The sequence below is a fragment of the Plectropomus leopardus genome, chromosome 7, assembly GCF_026936395.1.
Source record: "Plectropomus leopardus strain MGB_pleo_1.0 chromosome 7, ASM2693639v1, whole genome shotgun sequence".
NCBI lineage: Eukaryota > Metazoa > Chordata > Actinopteri > Perciformes > Serranidae > Plectropomus > Plectropomus leopardus.
In genome coordinates, this window is record NC_142182.1 from 37,346,342 (window position 1) to 37,366,504 (window position 20,163).

A 20,163-nucleotide genomic window follows, 5' to 3' on the forward strand; every position below is an offset into this window, starting at 1 on the left:
ATGAGCTGGTTGTTCTGATATCTGAAGCCTACATGACAGAAAACTTAACCAAAAAGAGAAATAAAAAATGAAGAGTGCTCCATTCCATTCTGTTGTGTCACATTAAAAACTAAAAAGCTTCTTGTATGTTTGTTGCTTTACGAAATTGCTTGTCTTGCATTTGCAATTTCTTTATGCAGTTGTTCTTTTAATCTTTTTCACGACACATTTGGCGTTTGCCCACATTTACTAAGTCTAACATTTGAAGTCGAAATAGTCAGCATGCAGATTTTGCCATCGAAAGCAGTTTTAAGGCATCCATTGCATCGCTGTAGAATACATGCTGGCTTTTAATAATGCTTCTTTTACTCAGTAGATTCACTGTAATGTATTTTATTTCTCTTGATCTGGATATAATTTGTTTTAATACTATTAAGGCTGGACTAGGCCAGAGCAGTGTTGGAAACCTGGATGCCTACAAAAATATTACAAAAACAGACTGATCCTGTTATTTCTGCCTATGAGCATACAAGGGCCTATGGGAACACACAGCACATGCATTATACATTCACAAACATAAAAAAATGTACAAGGTTCATTTTGCCTCCAGCATGCTGACATCAGAGCGAGTCAAACACTGATCTCCTGCCTCTTTTTCCTGCCCCTGCTCCCTCCCCCTCCCCCTCCCTTTCCCTGTTTCCTTCCTCTATTCTTCTATTGATCAGTTTACTTTCTCCAGGTCCTGAGGATGTTTAATGGCCGCCCCCTCCCAAGGTTGTCGGAGTTCTCCAAATTGTAGATCCATCATCAACGGAAAAGTTCTCATCATGGAAACCCCCTGCTTTCAGACCGTGCTCCTTGGCCCCCTCTGTAGAGGGTGTAATTGCTGAGGGAGGCGTAGTGATACTGAGACTAGCTTGCCTGTGACAATAAAAATCACCCAAACCATGTAGTGTAGCTCTCTCCAAAGAGGGGGGAGGGTCTGTGTTTGAGTCTGGTTTATTTTTTGATTTACTTCTGTTTTCTGTAGAACAGATTTGTGTTCACTTATTTAAAGAGTGTGTGTGGGTGTAGCGTGCAAGGGGAGGAGAAAGTGACAGAGAGAAAGAGAGATAGAGAAAGAAGGAAAGAGATGGTCCTCCACACCACCCCTTACTCCAGTGCCTGTCTGCACTTCCTGGATGGCTTGTCATGGAGCCTGGTGTTCCCCTGCTATTGGCTCCTGGACCGCCTCCTGGCCTCCTGCGTGGCCACCTCACTGGAAAAGCACCAACGCTCCCAGGACCCCTGCTCCTTCCTCACCCTGTGTGTCCTGATCTCCGCACCCCTGTACCTACTCCTCCTCCTCGCCTCCTTGCCCTTTGCACTGCTGGGCTTCATCATCTGGGCTCCCCTGCAGGTGGTCCGCCAGCCCTACCTGTACACATACCGCAGGTCAGTGTGGACCTTGGCTAAGCAGCGCAGGCTTTATATACTATATATATATATATATATATATATATATATATATATATACAACTTCTTATTTTCATGTCATATAACAAATGACAGTAAATCTGTCTCATGCCTCTGGTCTTGCTAGTGCTAGTTTTTTTGGCACGGCCATTAAACCTTCTGACTTATCCAGAGTTTCGTTACCTATCCATTCTCCATGTAGTCTTTTGCATAAAGACCCAGACACAACGAACCCCCATAAAGCAACTAGCACCACTGAAGGCTGACTGTTTTGTTGCCTAATGTTGCCTGTGCCTCAGGCAAAAAGTTACACATGAACACACCGCAAAGACCAAGTCAACCAACAGTCAACCAGCACCTAAATTCTGCACCTGCATAAGAGAAAATAATTTTCTGTAATCGTCTTTCAAAAAGAGAAACTGGAAAATTGATAGTATGGATTCAAGATGCCAGTTAGCAAGTTAGTACATTAACAACACAGACAGATGTTGAAACAACAAATCATATGGCTTGCATTTTTTTCTTTGTCTCGTCTAAAAAACATGGAGAAGCTTGGTTTTATTTTGAACCAGAGCATCTGCAGATTATTTCCATGCCTGATATGTTCAGATTCTGTTAGGCTGGGCAAGATACAAGATGAATAAACACCCATTCTTGATATCTTTGCCACCATCTTAACTGTAAGGCTTCCGTGAGGGACAACTTCAGTGAGTGCATCTGCACCACATACTGGCTGCAACCTGAGTGTTACCTGTACTTGCAACCTGTACTTTATCTTTACAACCATATGAAGTTTTTGTTTCTGGTTTTATATCATGAAGAAAAGTAACACCTGCACATTCACCAAAATTAATCATTTTGATCTGACAAACATCCATGTAGGATCCAAACATTGTCTTTATTAAACATTTGTAGCATGGAATAGATCTGCAGGTATAACCTTTTCTATTTTTGATAGCCTTGCACCAATGTGATGTGCTTATAATTGCTCTTCTTAAGCTTATTTTCCCACTGTGTATGCCTATGAACTGTTGCTAAGCTAATTGGCTGCAGGCTTTACCTTCATATTTAGCATAAGATTGGTACTACTGTTCTCATACAGACATAACCATATTTCTTAATATCAAATTATTCTTTTCATACATTATAAAGAGCTTTTTGTGTACTCCAGAGCTTCGGATAAATTTGATATAATATTTCATTGCTTACCTTGTGCAGACCAGATAAACACCAGGTGGAGCAGGGCCAGGCTGGGCCCGGGACTGCTGGCATTTGGGAATGGAAGCCACAGGGCAGAAGCTTCTGCTTCTGCAGTGCCAACGTATGCCTGCTGCCCGATTCCCTGGCCAGGTTCAACAACCTTTCAGACACACACAGGAGAGCCCGGGAGGTGGGGAAGAGGATCCGCAATGGTGCCAGTCGGCCTCAGATTAAAATCTACATCGACTCGCCGACCAACACCTCCATTAGGTGAGAAGAGCCTGCTCTCAGGCTCCAATCTGCTGATGTCTAAGCAGTAGTGAAATAATTTTATGTAACTGTTTCTATCAGTTTAGATAATTTATTAACTCGTTCTTTCTTTTTTTTCTGTTCCATCCATCAGCGCGGCATCCTTTAGCAGTCTTGCCACAGGTTTTCGCCGTACCTCCTCTCTGGACCAGCGGCCAGACCAGACACACACCACCAACAGCCCAGCCGACGCTGAAACCGAACCCCTCACCGAGTGCCCAATACACCCCTCAGGTGCCACTGACTGCCCTGTTCACCCCTCTGCAGGAGACCAGAGCCCCTCTGACTGCCCCCTCCACCCAGATGGAGGAGACGCGACAGCAGACTGCCCCCTCCACCCTGCAGGGATGAACAGCAGCTCAGACTGTCCTGTCCACACCTCAGGAGAGGCTCCAGACTGCCCCATGCATTCCACAGGGCCTAAAAATGGCCAAGGCCAACATGACTGTCCCATGCATGGGGAAGGGACCCAGACAAAACCATCCCCTGACTGCCCACTTCACACCTCAGGGGTGCAAATCAGCATCAGCGCCCCAGAGCCGGACCCACAGGACAAGGAGGCTGAAACAGGGAACCATCGGCCTGGGGAGCAAGCAGGGGGAGATACAGGAAGCATGACCGCCTCCAGGGAATCCCTCGCTCGGTACCATGGTGCTGAAAGTGGCATGGGAATATCTTCCAACAATACTCTCTCTCACGTCCCTCGCACATCAATCTTTAAACGCCCTGGACGAAAACGCCGCCACGGAGATGAGACATTTGATCATGAGATCTCTGCCTTTTTTCCTGCCAACTTAGATTTCCTGGCTCTGCAGGAGGTGTTCGACCACGGATCGACCACTAGACTGCTTCGGCAGTTGCATCGCTACTTTCCCCATGTGTTGAGTGATGTTGGCCAGTACGGCTGGAGAGGCTGCTGCTCAAGATTCAAATTCCTAAATAGTGGGCTCATGCTAGCCAGTCGCTACCCTATCTTGGATGCTCGCTTTGAATGCTACCCCAACGGGAAGGGCGAGGATGCACTGGCAGCCAAGGGGGCGCTGTTTGCCAAGGTTGGTCAGAAATGTTACTCTACTTTCTCATCATATTTAAAGAAACTGTTTGACATTTTAGGTACTTGCTCATTTACTTTCTTGCCAAGAGCCTGGCTTGTATCTGTCTGTTCGCTATGGAACGAAAGCCAGAGGATGGTTATCGTAATTTGGCATAAAAACTGGAAATAGGCAACCATTACCTTAGCTCCTGTACTATGTGTTTAGACAATGGTAACCTTGGTGATAAAATGTCATTCTTCATATCACAAATGATCAAAGCAATTGCGGCACCTGAATGGCCATCAGCACTTCACTACAGTTTGATTCATGCTTCTTTTGCAGTCCTATTATAATGATAAAACATACAGAATTCATCTTGCAGATAAAATTAGCAGGTCACAGTGTAAAGCTCATAAACACAATGTGCAGTCGATCACAGAGTGAGCAGTATGTATGAAGTATGTCCCATTGTTTATTTGTGTGTTTGTGTTCCTTGTGATGAGTGTTGACAATCTGTAAGTGCGTTAATCAGCTCTGCACAGTCACTGTCAGGATGTGAATGTGGATGGGATCCTGTTCCGGCTGGAATGGATCTGCTTCATGTGACCTGGTGCTGATAACAGGTATCTGTATGTGTGTGCCAATCTGTTTGTGTGTATTCATACATGTCCCTACATGTATCAGATCTGATGAGGACACATCCCATCACAGCTTGCATGCTGACAGTCTCACCCTGCTGCCTGCTGACTGTTACTGCAGCGTACAAGCTGGCCTCACCTCCCTGTTTTACCACCTTCATGCCTATGAGGTCACTCTAAGGTCCCCTGACAGTCTGGCTGGCTGTGAGCTGCCAGGTACGTGTCTCAATGCAAGCTGCTTATTCTTCCAATGGACAGAGAGGGAAAGCAAAAAATGTTGAACAAAATGATTCTCCTTGCTTATTAAGACTGCAAGTAGACCCACATGTCTCACAGTCCACCTTGATTGACTCGTCTGCCCCCTCTCCCTTAAAATCCTCATAGGAAGCATTTTTGTGCAATGCTCTCAACCATCAACTAATCAAAGGAACTCTTAGAGACACACATTTTATTTCATATTACTGTATATTAGGCTTCCTGAAATTGGGTATAAAGTAAATGATGGTATGTGTGCAGCGCTAACAAGAGACCAGAGACTGAGCTCTGGTGGTGCGTGCTGTGCTCTATCATCCCAATCCCACTCCAAACTTGTCAAAAAGCACCACTCTGGCATTGCTTTTACTGTATGAGATTGACACCAAAAGTCGTCGTCTGCATCCAATCAGAATGTGGCTGAATGCCATTAGATTAGAACACACTCAGATAGAACCACTAGCGTTACTATCGCTGGCGGATGGCACTGGGTGCATTCACATGCAACGTGCACTTTAATAAAGAGTGCGAGTATGCTTAAAGGGCATTTGGGAGGGGAGATGGATAGGCCCCACAAACAATTGACTTTCTTGCTGAAGTTCCTGTGTGGATATGTGTGGGGTTTATTTCTACACCTTACCATGTGCCTCTTTTGCTTAAACCTAACTATCCGTGACTTCCAAACATTTGTGATAGTCTGCGCTGTTGTGTAAACATTAGGACCATGCTGCTTCATCCCACCATAAGCATTTGTTGACATCACAATGAGGGCATCACGGAGCTTAAACGGCTGACGTAGAAGGATACCTTAAACATAATAAGTAGACACGGGAGGTCACTGACAGAGCAGCACTATTGGGAAGAGCCAGGATGAGAATGTGTTGGCATTACATACAATGAGTTTAACCCTTTAAAACCTGGTTTGACATCAGTTTTCTTGTGCTACATTCAAATGCCTCTCGCAAGCTATGAAACCTGAGCAAACTGGTGTGATTTCTTTCATAACCATAGGGGAAAAAGACAGTGACTAACTTAGTAAAATTTGCTTTAAAAAGGGAGGGGATATTAGACAATCATCCAAACCAGAGAAAATATTCTTTAGTCTTCATATATAATCATTATAATTATATATTTAAAACTATGTTACAGAAAAAAATATATACAGTTTTTTGTCTAATCTTTCTTACCAATTTTTGGGCCATGTGTTGTTGAGCTGCTTATTGGCTTCTCTCCATGTTTTTAAGAGACATCAAACAAATTTGCTCAGGTTTCAAGGGATTAATAGAAAGAGGTGTGCCTGTATTTATGACAGTTTGAAAAACATACCTTCGGGATTTCTTAATACCCTGGTATACTGGTATACCATGATTACTGCCCAGGCCTACTGTATATTCTGCTCTTGTTGTTGTCATCAGGGCACCAGTGGTGGTTTTTCCCAGCCGTTCATGGTAAGCTCCATCTCGCAGCCAGCTGCAGCCTCTGATGTGCCTGCTGTTCAGTCCTTACCCCTCTCCATCCTCCACTCGTCTTGGCAGCCTTCCAAGGCAGCATCTTGTTGTGAACTCTCGCTTCCCCTTTGGTCATTCTCGCTCATTACTTCTCAGCAGTCCAGTTCAATCACCCGCCAGCTGGGATACATCTCATTAGATGCACTTTGTTTGATGTACCTGATGCTGCATTTGTCTTCACCGCTACCAGATACTGTCTTCATTCTTTCATATCAAACACAAACAAGGATGCACAGTCAGGAGTCATTGTTAAACTCATGATCCTTATAATTCTTCTTTTTTTGATTCAGTGTTGTGTGCACTCATTACTGTGGTGCTATTGCTCTTTCCCAGACTTCACCTGTCAGTCCAAACACTGGGGGTGGTACTATAATCTTCTGCTGTAGGTTTTTTTATTCTCTTTGTTCAGCAATTGTAGCTTTCACTGTTAATCATTACCACTCACTTCTTCTGTTTAATCTTAACACATCATCAAACTTTCTGCACAACAAAAAAGAGCATCAAGGATCAGGAGCCATAATGTGAATACACTGAACAGTTATGCCAATCCTAACTGATAAAAGAAGAAGCAGTATGGTAAAATAAACCAAGCATGACATGATGAAAAAAATAAAGCTGAGAGACTGGTTATAACGTGCAACATTTTCCTTTGAAAGTTATAGCCAGTTTCATGACTGCTGTATATCTGATATTTTGAAGTGCACGCAGTTTGGGAAAAACAGAAAGAAAGAAAGCCTTTACTGTCCCTGAGGGACAATTTGGTCTGCAACAGCAGTCAACAAAACCGATACGCGCCATAACAATAAACAACCAATAAAACTATAAATACATCTAATAACATACAGTAGATGTCATCAAAGTTAGTTGTAATGGAGGTTCATCAATAGTTGTACAGCACAAGGACATCAGGGCCTAAAGCTTGTTTAATTTTGGGTTACTTTGTGTTAAAGTATCGAGCACACAACAAGTTTATTATTACAATGAATTTAATTGTTTAGCAGCAATGCCATGGTGTCAATAACCTGCCTCCAGCTCCCCCATGCTATGGTTCCCAGACTAACCTATTGCAATTATAACAAATAGAAATGCTGTTCTTTTTATATGACTGTAGTCATAGCAAACCTTCCTCTGTGGGCACACAGTCTCATAAAATCCCCATGAAAGTATTTACCTGGAGAGCATCAGCAGGTCAGCACCATAAATCCCAGTTCTCCCTTGTGGGGAAGTGATGCAGTAGAAAGAGAGAGAGGGAAAGAGGCAGAGATAGAATATTAATTAAAAAATGTTTCCCTAAAGAGACAGAGCCAGCGCCGGCTCTATAATTAAAGCCTTTCACTCTCAACATTTATCCCCTCTTATAATTATTTAAGTGCATAGTCGCAGTGTGTGTGTGTGTGTGTGTGTGTGTGTGTGTGTGTGTATTTCCTTGTGTGTAAATACAAAGTTTGTATGCATTAGTGCAGATTAGATTTCAAAACAGGGAGAAATTCAAATCCAGAGGGGACAGACTAGAAATCAATGAGAGGGGACAGACTAGAAATCAATGACAGACTTCACCCCCCCCCCATCAACAAATTCCACATCTATAAATTACCTTCTAGGTATTCTTTTGCATCTGCTGTTACTGTTCTGGGCTTTGGTACAGTGATGTCAACACAAGCACATGGCGGGATTACACTGCATATGGTTATGTTTAGGCAACAACAGCACATGAAAACCAATGCCAGGACATCAACACAGTCACATGCTGGCACAGATGGTTAGGATTAGGGGAAGGAGGCACATGGTAAGGTGTAGAGAAAAAATTTTTAAAAAAAAATGGAATCCTACATTAAAGTTCAGGGATTTGTTAGACCCATCCAGCACCCCTCCAACCCTCCCTAAAGTTTCTCTCACGCTCCTTATATTACATTCTTACTGGCAGTGTCAACCTGATGCTGGCCTTTGGTGTATCAGGCTGCCACGTCAGCTGTCACCAGCTGTGGTGTAAAATAACACTGCAACCCATTTTGTCCGGCCATGTTCTTAGCTGTTTCCGTCCAGGAGCATACCATAAGGATGTGAAAGCTGGCTTTTGATGTCAGGATTGCTCGCTGAAAGCACTGTCAAGGTGGTATGCGACAACTTAAGCATGAGAATGGGCTGCCCATGAATATGTCTTTGTCCTTACAATGCATCTTAAAATATGGCAATAGTGACAACTGGCTGTTTTAAACATGACTGCTAGTGCTCTAGGGACAGCATGAAATAGAAATAAATTATAATCTAGCTCTGAATTCATTCCTTTTAATTTTTTTTTCAAAAATCAATTATTTAGTAAAAAAAAATTGAAAGAGAAGAGTACTGGTAAAGCACCAGACTAATAAACACTATTGAGAAGATATTGCCTATTATGGTCTTGAATGGGACTCAACTGTCTTTGGACTTGGTCTCAATTGACTTAAAAGTTAATTTGAACTTGTCTGGACTCACATGTAATTTGGGCTGAGCTTGTCTCAAATGACTTGAGTCTTGGATTACCTGGTCTTGATTGACTTGAGACTTGACAAGGCCATGCCTCAACCCAAGGTGTGACTTGAAGTCGTCTCAACAGACTCAAGATCTGGTTTGAAATTTCTTGTTTGACTGCAGACTTGAAATGTTTATGTCTCAATTTAAACTTTCGACTTGAACTTGTCTTGACTCACCTGTCACTTGGGTTGAGCTAATCTCAAATGACTTGAGTCTTGGCTTGAACTTTCTTGTTAGACTTAAGACTTGACATGGATGTTTCAATTACAACTTAGACTTGAACCTGTCTTGATTGATTAAATACTTATCCAGTGGTCTCAAATAGTCTGAGACATGACTTAAAGTTGTCTCGATTGTCTTGAGACTTGTCTAGGACATGTCTTGAATGACTTGATCTTGACTTGATCTTGACTTGATCTTGACTTGAACTTGTCTCAATTGACTTGTGATTTGACATTTTCTCCACTTGATTAAGTCCACTCTGACCAGCTTGGAAGTGGACTTATAAACAGCCCTATAAATGTATGGAAGCAATGAAATGGATCCAACTTTTAGGAACAACTGAGACATTCCAACATTCTTGGAATCAAGCAACAACTGCCACATTCTTGGAATCAAGCAACAACTGCCACTTTCATGGTCAGCTACAGGCAGGATGTGAAATCTTTCGCAGTGCGTAGGATTTACAGCACCAGAACGCTCTTTGACTTCACCACATTCTCTAAAGATAACACTTCTGCCGAGCTCGCATTGAGAGGAGTGAAATATAGCAGTGTCTGTGGTTCTGTTTGCTGACAAACAAAACCGCGACTCCTCTGTCACCATGTGGCTTTCTGTCTCCCGTCCGTCATCACAACTGTTTGGCTGCTTGATTTTCAAGTGAAGCGATCAAACTCATGGAAATAATGTGTGGTGAAATCTCTTCTCACCCTCCGTCTGATGCAAAAGTTAAGGCAATTAGTTCAAGCAGCCATGGAGGTTTTATGGCTCAGCTTAGTTCTGTTGGCCTTGGCTGTGAAATAGCCTCACAGCTCAGTTCAGCTTCTTGTAATGAGATTAAGTCTTTAGAAGTTTAACCCTTTAAAACCTGGATCATAATCAGTTTTCTTGTGCAGCATTCAATCACCTTTCACAAGCATTTAAACCTTTGCAACCTTGCAAATTGCTTTTAGTTCTGTCAAATACAGGCAATGCGCAACTTACTAAGAGACACCCTGCAAATTTCAAAATATAAAGGGAAAAGGTGACAAGAAAATGACCTGAAAACTAGTTAAAAATTAGTCAAAGTTTTTTTGAAATGGGAAAATATCCATAAAACTATAGTTTTTAACTGATAATTATTACAATTATATATGTTTTTTTTCTTTTGGCACTTTCTTTCCAAACTTTTTTCACCTTGTTTTGTTTTTGTTGATGTTGTTGTTGCTTTAATTGAAATGTTCAGGCTATTTTATCATTAGTTTTTACTCATTTTTGCTATATTTTGGTAATTTCTTAGACAAAATCTAATCTAATCTAATTTAAAGACAAAATCAAACCAATTTGCTCAGATTTTGGGGGTACCTCAAACTCATCTCAGCATAATGTTCTGGTCAAGGCATTCCTCTGTCACAACTCCAATTAGCATAGGCTTCATCTAAACTCCATCCTCTGCACAGACCACAGACAGTCTAAACACACTGAATGTCCACTGGCTCTTGTGTGTATGAGTGGGTACACACACATTAGAATCCCCTCAGGCCTCTTGTCAGTTTCAGGGTGCAAACATACCTATTGAAGCATAGATAAGCCCCTGAAATATTAATACAGAGCGGGGCATGCTGATAGAGAGTGGAGCAGAGGGGAGGAAGAGGGAGAGGAGCAGCAGCAGAAACAGAAGAATGAGCACAGAGTTGGAGAGATGAGGGAAAATAAAGAGAAGATGAGATTTACCCAAACTGACACATTAAAAACTATATAATTTAAACAGTCATTGAATAGAGACAAAAATGTTTTTATTAGTGCTGGGCCGTTAACGGCGTTAACGTGCTGCGTTAACGCGGGATTCTTATCGTGCGATAAGGAAATTATCGCGCGATAAACTATTCACTAAGTTGGGTCTATACAGTGAGCAAGGCACCAATTTCACTTTGTTGTTTAAGCGCGGATGTATACCTGGTCGACACGCTGGAGGGGCGTGAACTAGGCGGGAGCTGGTCTGCCTGAGTGACTGGAGTGATTGGCTCAAGCCGTGTCACAAAGCTGTTGACTGTTAATGGTCTTCTTCATGACCTCTAATGTAGGCCCACAGTTCAGTTAGGGTCATGTTATCAGAGGCTGCGCCCTCTGCTGTTCATTCCAGTTAGCAGGAAAAAGCTTTTTCCACATGGAGACAGAACCTGTGTTCCTAAATGTCTGTGTTTAACAAAATAAAAAAAAGTTAAACACCAAAGTAAATCTTATGGAACATTATTTTTCTTTACCAAATATTGTAGTAGAACAGCTTTCTCAAGCATTTTGTGATGCATTTTCATCATTTAGATAGATAGATATTATTTTGAATGTCTTTGGCAAAATTCAAATCTATAATTTTAATCTAGATTAATCTAGATTAACTACAGGATTGCAGTGAGATTAATCTAGATTAAAAAAATTAATCTATGCCCAGCACTAGTTTTTATATTACTTTTACAATTTGAACAGACTGACCCTTTGAAACCAGGGCAAATTGGCTTGATTTCTTTCAAAAACATGGGAAGAAGGCTACAGGCAATTTTGGAAGAAATAATCCATAAATTACCAAGAAAAAAGTAAAAAGTACAAGAAAATTAACAGAAAATTTAAAAAAAATTTGGAAACAAACAAAAGGGGGAAAAGTAAATAAACAAAAAAATAAATGAGGAAATGGCCTCGAAAAAAAAAGCTTAAAAATGCTTTAAAAAATATTAAATATTGATTTTCAACTAATTTCTTATAATTTGTGGAAAATGTCTTACAAAGTTGCCCATTGCCTTTTTTCCCATTTTTTTTTAAAGAAATCAAACTAATTTGCTCATGTTTTAAAGGTTTAAATAAGGTGTCTGAATGCAGCATTATAAAAGCGCTGCCAATCCAGGTTTTAAAGGGTTAAAGTAGGCTAAGTGGGAAGACTCCTGCTATCAATGATGGACTGGGACATTGTTAACCACCTCCACGGCTGCAGCTTCATATCTAACAGACAAACCTGACAGTGCTCTCAGTCCAATTCTGCAGAAAAGCAGAGTTTGACCTTGGTTCGACGTTTTGGTATTTCCCAAAATGTCAAACCAGTCCTTTACATATGGACCACTACAGCTGCGGTATTTACTGTGTAAGGAAACAGAGTCATCTAATGGATTTAACAAAACGAGTCAGTTCTGCTCTTCCAGCCCACCCATTTTAAGAGAAATGTAATTGTTGGCCAAATGTTTGGGGGGGTTGTGTATGGCCTTTCTCTGTATGGTGTACTTACTCTCCTTCAGTCTACAATGTGAGCTTTGAGTTTGCAAATAAAGTCAAGCTAATGAGGCTAATGCTTTACTGAGGCTTTTAGGATTTTTCCTTTGGAGTTCTGCACAGTTACCAAGCCAGAACAGCCATCCCATTATTGGCAATCATTTTCCATTTCGCTAAATCAAAGTCCTCTCCTCGGTGGGCTGCTTTAACACCAGAGCTAGTTCCCCAGAGAGATGACTACAGATTTTTTCTATTCACAGAATGAGTGTCACACAATGAGCATGTTTTTAAGTCACTGCTAAAGTCAGTGGAGGTAACAGCGAAGTTAAGGACTAGTGAGCATCTAAAAGACCTGGATAAAGCAATGACAGCCGATTCTCAGACCAAAGTCACCCCTTTGATAGTGCTTTTGGCGTAACATTCTGATGTCAAAAGCCACCTTCCACATGCGCAGGATACGCAACTGGTCATCCGGTGAGACTGTGGCCGGACAGAACTTTGGTGTTATTATACCCCAGTGGACAGCTGGATGGCTGGAGATGCTTATGTTTAGGCAACAGCACATGGCAACCAACAGCGGGATATCAACACACGCACATGCTAGCACAGATGGTCATGATAAGGTGGAGAAAAGAAATATCACATTCAGACTCCTGCATAAAAGTTCGGGGTTTGTTGAACCCATTAACTGCCCTTCCCACCTACCCTATAGGGACCTTGCTCCTTATATTATGTTGTTACCAGCAGCGTTTCAATCTGATGTTGTCCTGCTGCATAGCATGGGCACCATCACAGGTTCTGTCTGGCTGCATTCTCAAGTGATGCTGCCCATCCACGTATCATGCTGCCATGACAGCTGCCCTCTAGCATCCAGCAGCGTATAATAACACTGCAACCAGTTCTGTCCAACCATGTTCTCAGCTGATGCCATCCAGGGGTATATCCTGTGGACCCAAAAGGTGGCTTTTACGCTGACAGTATACTGACAAAGCTGTATATACTGACAACCATTCAAACATTAACAGATATTAATTTTAAAGTCATTAGTTCACCCGCATGCAGTTTGGGTGCAAACTGTTACAGAAACTGGGAGAACATGCCAAGTCCACTCAAAAAAGCCAGCTGTTCCTGTATCAAAAATAAATCAAACAACTGACATGCAAAAGTTAGTCAGAGTATTATTCGCGCAAAAACCACCCCAAATCATAAGCTTCTAGAGCAGCAAATGTAAAAGCTTTCAGTAACTGGATAAACAGCATGTTAAATCACTATTGTGCTGTAAATGGTAATAGCCTTTCATACATGTATGTAAAAATGGTCATGTGGCTTGTTACTGATTATATGGCTTCAGAAAAATCCCTCTTTGAGTGTGAGGATGGAGCTATACATAGAACAGTTTACCTTACATTGTCCTCCTGTCCAACACTGTCTCCTAAAGCTGGCCTCTAACAGGATGTATTGTGTCTTGTTAGATCTGCTCCATCCAAACACCTTCCCACTTCAAACTGACCACCCCACAGTTACCATCTCTCTTTCTTTGCAACCCTTTATTCCTCCTCCTCTCCCTCCTCCTTAGGCTGCATCCACCTACCAGCACTTGAGAGCTGCCAGCCTCTGTTGTCCTCCCCATCTGTTTCTGTGTTGCTGAAGGACTTCTCAGCACTGATGCTGAAGGTGTCTGATGAAATCTTGTGTGATGTTCAGTTTCTTGCAGCTTTGCTTGCACTCTGCAGTTCAGGCAACGGAGAGATTGAGGTCAGGAAGAAGTACTGAAAAATGTATAAAGCTTACGTCCAAGGACATGTTGAAAAAGTCAAATATTCAGCTGTGTGTATGGCTGAGTCAGAGCTCCTGCACATCATTTCAATTGTGCAATTAGACATTTGAGAATGTAAACCCCAAACGAATGGAACTTTTCATCTATACTTTCTTCAGTGTTCTTGTTTCTTTCACTGGACTTTTAAGTAAAGGTGTAAACAAATACATAATCTTTAAAGTCTTTCAGTAGAGAATTATTTAAAGAAACAGGCAATGATACTATGTGTCAGTTGTTGCAGATGATTGAGGTGTAGAAGGGTTGTTCCTCCATTTTGCTTAGATCAATAGCTATCATTTTCTTCATTTTGATTTTTTTTTAAAAGTGCCCTGCTCCTGGGACCATGGAAGGACCATGCCTTCACAATGTAGTTTACAATATCAACACTGCAAATGATATAGGGAGGGGGGTATTTCAAATAGTAATTCACGTTATTTTCAAGTTGGAATACGCTTCCCTCTTTCCTCCTCCCTCCTTTTTCTCCTTCTTCCGAAGAAATCTAACTTTCCATGCATGAAAACATACCAATCTTGGCACATAGGTCCAGTCCCATGGTAAACTTCCTCAACAGCAATTAGGGGCAAATTGTCCTGATGACGGTGCTACAACAACTGTTTAATGCTCAAAACTTTGAAAATCCATAACAAATCACCTATTTGGCCTATGGCTTTGCTTCACTAAACTATAGACCCAGTTGTAAAGACACCTTCCAATGTAATGCAAAATATGAAGCTCATCACTCTGTTTTGATCAAAAACTGTAAAATCAATTAAACCTCCAACAGTTTTTGGTCAATTCACACCACATTCACTTCACAGCATCTACACACTGTCCTACATAAATGCATCACACAGATTTTTGAATGATCAAAAACTGATCCCCTGGTGCAATGTTCATGAAAAAGAGACAATATTTTGCTGTCAGAGCAGATGAAGTGTGATTGTGTCGAAGTGAATTTTTATAGCAAATTTGAATTCTGCCATCACATAGCCTTTAGCAGTCAATAAAAAAGAGTATCTTTAAGTAGCATTTTCTCGCTCACTCTTTTTAAAGACATTCCAGCTGTTTTCTTTGTTGTCTAGATGAAGTATGTAAATGCACTGAACTTTGCCTTGGTAACTGAATATTTGACATTGATTTGAAGTTTGCCTGTGAGCTGCTGTGCTGTTCCCTGGTGGTTTGCTGTATCATAATGTGAAGTCGCCTGTGGTGGAGCTACACTGCTCAGGAAGCTCAATCACAATACTGCCATGTAGGAGGTTGTACATTTAATCCCTTGGTAAATACTTATGCCTACCATGCCATGGTACTGTTAGACACATTATTTCAAAGACCTTTTTTTCAAAGTTTAATAATTTCTGTTCTGGGATGTTGCGCTGATGGACCCTTTGTTTTCCTTTCTCTTGCTCCTCAAAATTCAAGCTGCACAGCAGCTATACTTTACCTTATTTTCTGTTGACATGATAATATGGGCCTACCAGCAATTCAGAGTATATCTGTGTGATAAAAGTCTTGTTGTTGTTTCTATTACCATTGCTAAAATCATGTTAGGCTGTAGTTTACAACAAGAATATGTTAGTCACATGTCATAACCGGCCATGCTAGCAGCTCTGTAAGGCTGCACTTAGACCTGCTAACATGTCTAAGCTAAGTAAGTTAGCAAGCTGCAAACCTCAGCATGCTAACAGGGCAATTTGGGCTCAGGAGGTGGAATGGATCATCCTCTATTTGGAAGGTTGATGATTCTATCCCCAGCTCCTCCGGTCTGCATGCTGAAGTATCCTTGGGCAAGATACTGAACCCCAAATAGCTCACAGTGGCTGTCCCATTGGAGTATGAGTGTATGCGAATATAAAAAAACTCATTAGCAGGTGGCACCCTATACGCTAGCCTTGGTCATTGTATGAATGAATGGGTGAATGTGACAATTAGTGTGAAAGTGCTTTGAATGATGAAATGACAAGAAAACTGCTATAAAATGCAGGTCCATTTACCATCCACGATGAAAAATTCTATATCAATTCTTGATTATATTTTCTATTAATAATCTGAAGCTAAAGGTATCAAATGAATTCAGTAAATTAAAAAGTATGTTATTTTTCCCTGATGTAGTGCAGTAAAAGTTTAAAGAATCAGAAAATGAAGTACAAGTATCTGAAAATTGTACTTAAGTACAGTGTCTGAGTAAATGCACTTAGTTACTTCCCATTGCTGTTTATGAGATAACATATTATTATGTAGCTATTACAATGTTGAAATATCATACAGGTGTCTGTGGCTCAGTGGTAGAGTGGGTCATTCTCTAATTGGAAGGTTGTTGGTTCAATCCCTGGCTCCTCCACTCAACATTTTTAAGTATCCCTGGGCAAGATGCTGAACCTCAAATTGCTCCAGATGCTGTGCCATCAGTGTGTGCGTATGTGTGAGTGGTTAAAGAGTAGCAGGAGGCACCATGTTCGGTAACTTCAGCCACAAGTGTGTAAATGTGACACGTAGCTTAAAAGTGCTTTGAGTGGTTGGACGATTACAAGGTAGAAGGTAAATTTATTGGTCATTCTTTAAACAAAGTTTAAAAAATTAAATTACAATTATCCTTGATCCTGCTACATCTTTGGAGTTTAAGGTTGAATTTATTAGAATCAGCAGCTACTATGAAGATTCCATCTGGTTGCTTGTTTATGTTGCTGCTGATGCATCGTTCAATTCCTGCAGTGCATTTTTTGAATTTGCATCAGAGTCTTGTGTGCAAATGGCTCCCACAAGGTCAGTCCACTCAGTGCAACAGCTGACATCTGGGTGGGCAAGATCACAGCATCGGCGCAACCAGGACCAGACCACGATCAGGGCGAGCGGGGGGCACAGTATCAGTACAGCCACAGCACGAGCACAACCAAAGGCAGGGTCACAGCATCAGCACAGCTATCACCACGGTCAGGCACAGCCAAGGTTACGGCCAGGATCGGGGAAAACTAGGAAACAGGGGAAACAAGGGAATGCTTCCGAGAGGCAATGAGATTAGCGTAGTGCAGTTCAACGTACCCAGGATCTGTAATCACAAGCCCCAGGTAGTGAGAGTACCACATGGCTATCACAGATGTAAGGCTAAGCTAAACTACTGAGGCTAAGCTAAGCTTGCAAACGGCAATGCAGTAAACAGACATGCATGATTTTCCGATGGTGGCATTTAGAGAAGGAAAAGGAGCTCAGTGTATCATAGGAAATCCCCCGGCAGGTTAAACCTATGTCAGCCTAACTATGGGTTGGTCCGCAACCTGAGCCAGCCCTAATTATAAGCTTTATCAAAGAGGAAGTTCTTAGGTCTACCCTTAAAAGTTGAAACAGTGTATGCCTCCCTGACCAAAACTGGATGTAATTGGTGTTGTTGTTACCTGTATGCTTTACAAACACATGTATTCAGCAGGCTTTGATGTAACATCATGTCATATTTGTCTCTGTGCCCCTGCAGGTCCATGTGGGCACCTCCCATCAGGAGCAAAGGGTTGTGGGATATATCACGTGTACCCACCTCCACGCCATAGAAGGTACCGTTACATGTTCTTTCAACCTCTCTGTACATAGAGTGGATGTGTGTGTGTGTGTGTGTGTGTGTGTGTGTGTGTGTGTGTGTGTGTCCAGTAAAACCATCCAGCTCTACACACAGGCCTGTATGTACGTGTGTGTTTGTAGATAAATGGGCACATCAAAACCTCCTCCTGCTGTTCCCATGGCGACTAGCTCAAGCTGTTTACAGCGTCAGAGCCCTATTTATAGCCTTTGGTCGATGCCTCCCTCATTTTTTAACAAAGACATGTCTACTCCCCTTTGCCTGCTATTCTGGGCTCCTGCTACGCTTCTCTCAGGCCTAAAAATAGCAGTGCCAGGGCTGTTTCTAAAGATACATCAAACATGGAGGTGTGGGGGTGGGGGGTGGGGGGGTTGTTCACAGAGACCTGATTCTTTTTCTGAGAGGAAGAAGTCATATATTACTAATCTTTGCTGCTTGAAGGCATGATGCATGCTGCAGTGTGACCGACTGAATACACTGGGACTGACTGTCAGCGGTAAAGCCTTATTTGGATTTGTGAGTGCAGTGTGTCAGGAGTGTGCTGATGCTGACTGACTGTGCTGCCAGTCGCATCAGCAGCAGCAGCAGCAGCCACAATACTAATCAAACTGTGGTTTACACTTTTGAATATTAACACAAAAGCAATTAGGCTTCTACCAACAACGCGACAACACAGCAGAAAACGAGACCATATAGCAGTGATATTCAACTTCTGGCCCGCGGGCCAAATCACCTGATAGGGTGCCATCAATCTTCAGTCATCATATAAATATACCAAGAGCAACAACCAGGCAAGAGAGTATCCTTAGTACTCAGTTTTGACTCTTCCCCTGCCCTACAGGAGGAAGTCTGGGCCGAGCTATTTTAAGATTAAAAGAGAGGCACCTTTGTAGGACTGAAAACTCTGGCTTTGGACTCAACATACCGTGCTGAGCCACTGATCTGGCTTCGTGTTACAGCCCTCTGATCATGGAGGGGGACATATGTGTCCCAATGACAGATATAGATTTTTTGGAGCTGTTACACATCAAGAAATCTCAATGATCTGATACTTTCTCTACCCCTCTCTTCCTCCCTCTCCCTCTCTTTTTCTTTTTCTCTTTTTCTCTCTCTTACCTATACAACATATATGTGGATCGAGGGGCAGCACAATTGCCCATTTTTGAGTCCTTTTTCAGTCCTTAACCTGGGACACACCAAAAAAATAGTACTGGTCGACTTGTACAGTCATTCACACAGTAAAAATGGTAAAGACTAAACAATGAGGTTCATTCTTGGCCATACTGTAGTATTTTCCATGTTGTTGGCCATTTAAGTTGCAATTTCAGAAAATAAATTATAAATTAAAAATTGAAATGAATGCAACATTTAAAAAGTGTTACGATGCTGAGAGCAACTGATACACAGGGAGCATCCTCCAGAGTCACACCAAAGAAGGCTGCACTGTTTCTCTGCATTTAGAGAAGCTGTTTATTATTATTGTCTATTATTCTATATTTCACCTGCACAGTCAGGAGCTGGACTCAACAATCATGCTTTCACTTTGGCAGTTACAGTTATAAAGAGAAAAAAATATTTACTGAGCTCTAAATAAGCATCATCCAGGTTTTCCAGGCAAGTTTCCCTCACACAAAAGTTTTCACACACAGAGCCAAGCTGAAAGAAGCATGCACACACACACACACATACAGGCAAACGTACAGCAATAACCCCCACAGCCCCCAGCTTCGGCTAAGTGGTCCAGTAACACAAAATATAAACAATTAAATAAACAAAATATAAAACATTGCATTTGATAGTTGAGTTGGTGCTGAGAGTAATCAAAGCCAAAGCCACCTACTCACCCACCGATATCTTGACACCTCTTTGTTTCTCACACTCTCCACTATGCGGCTGTTATTTCTCTCACATGCTCTTGCCTACCGCCCCCCTCCAATCACTTCTCTCTTCAGGTCCAATTTACCAGATTTTTTGGCAGTGCTGGACAGAGAAAACACTGCCAAAGCAAAATAGCAGCACACATGACTTGATACAATGTCACTAATATTAGTAACGTAACAGAGGAGCTTAACAGCTCAGTAAATAAGGGACATCAGGTAAGGACAGTTTGTCCCCAGAACATATGACAGTACATCGTTTTGTCCATATAGACTGTGTGCAGTCAAAGGATGACAGGTGGCATATTGTCAAACTTAACTTTTAGTTCTTACAGCTCAGGTTTTTTTATTCCTGCATCAGAAAATGAATACTGATCACTGTACCACAGTTATTCATTCTTTCCCAACAGTGTGTCGTTTTCCATTACAGATTTACACAAAACTTATAATTTTCAAAATGTCGATGAAACACAAGTGCAAGATGACTACGTTTCCACTGAGTGATGTTCTGTGACTTCTCCTCTGGTGATAACATTCCAAGAAGATGGTGATGGATGTTCAAAACA

The 20,163-nt window shown here is 41.7% G+C and overlaps 1 protein-coding gene and 1 long non-coding RNA gene across 3 annotated transcripts in view; one reads left to right on the forward strand and one right to left on the reverse strand.

Annotated features, from left to right (window-relative positions):
- Window positions 1-696: 696 nt before the first annotated feature.
- Window positions 697-19,801, reverse strand: LOC148189258 (uncharacterized). 2 transcript variants are annotated; one of them, XR_015777106.1, is made up of 6 exons: window positions 19,569-19,801; window positions 13,931-14,066; window positions 7,547-7,589; window positions 6,194-6,579; window positions 2,644-2,794; window positions 697-1,396 (listed from the first exon to the last, which is right to left on the reverse strand). It is a non-coding gene; the product is annotated as an uncharacterized LOC148189258 (long non-coding RNA). The 2 variants fall into 2 exon arrangements; XR_015777107.1 differs by lacking the exons at window positions 697-1,396; window positions 2,644-2,794 and having other exon boundaries at window positions 4,021-6,579; window positions 19,565-19,780.
- smpd3 (sphingomyelin phosphodiesterase 3) overlaps window positions 1,112-20,163 on the forward strand; it is a 51,009-nt gene continuing 31,957 nt past the window's right edge. Inside the window, exons 1-4 of the mRNA XM_042496693.2 lie at window positions 1,112-1,413; window positions 2,653-2,904; window positions 3,038-3,995; window positions 17,622-17,697. Coding sequence (XP_042352627.2) covers window positions 1,112-1,413; window positions 2,653-2,904; window positions 3,038-3,995; window positions 17,622-17,697 — 1,588 coding nt within the window. The remainder of the gene's footprint in view (window positions 1,414-2,652; window positions 2,905-3,037; window positions 3,996-17,621; window positions 17,698-20,163) is intronic.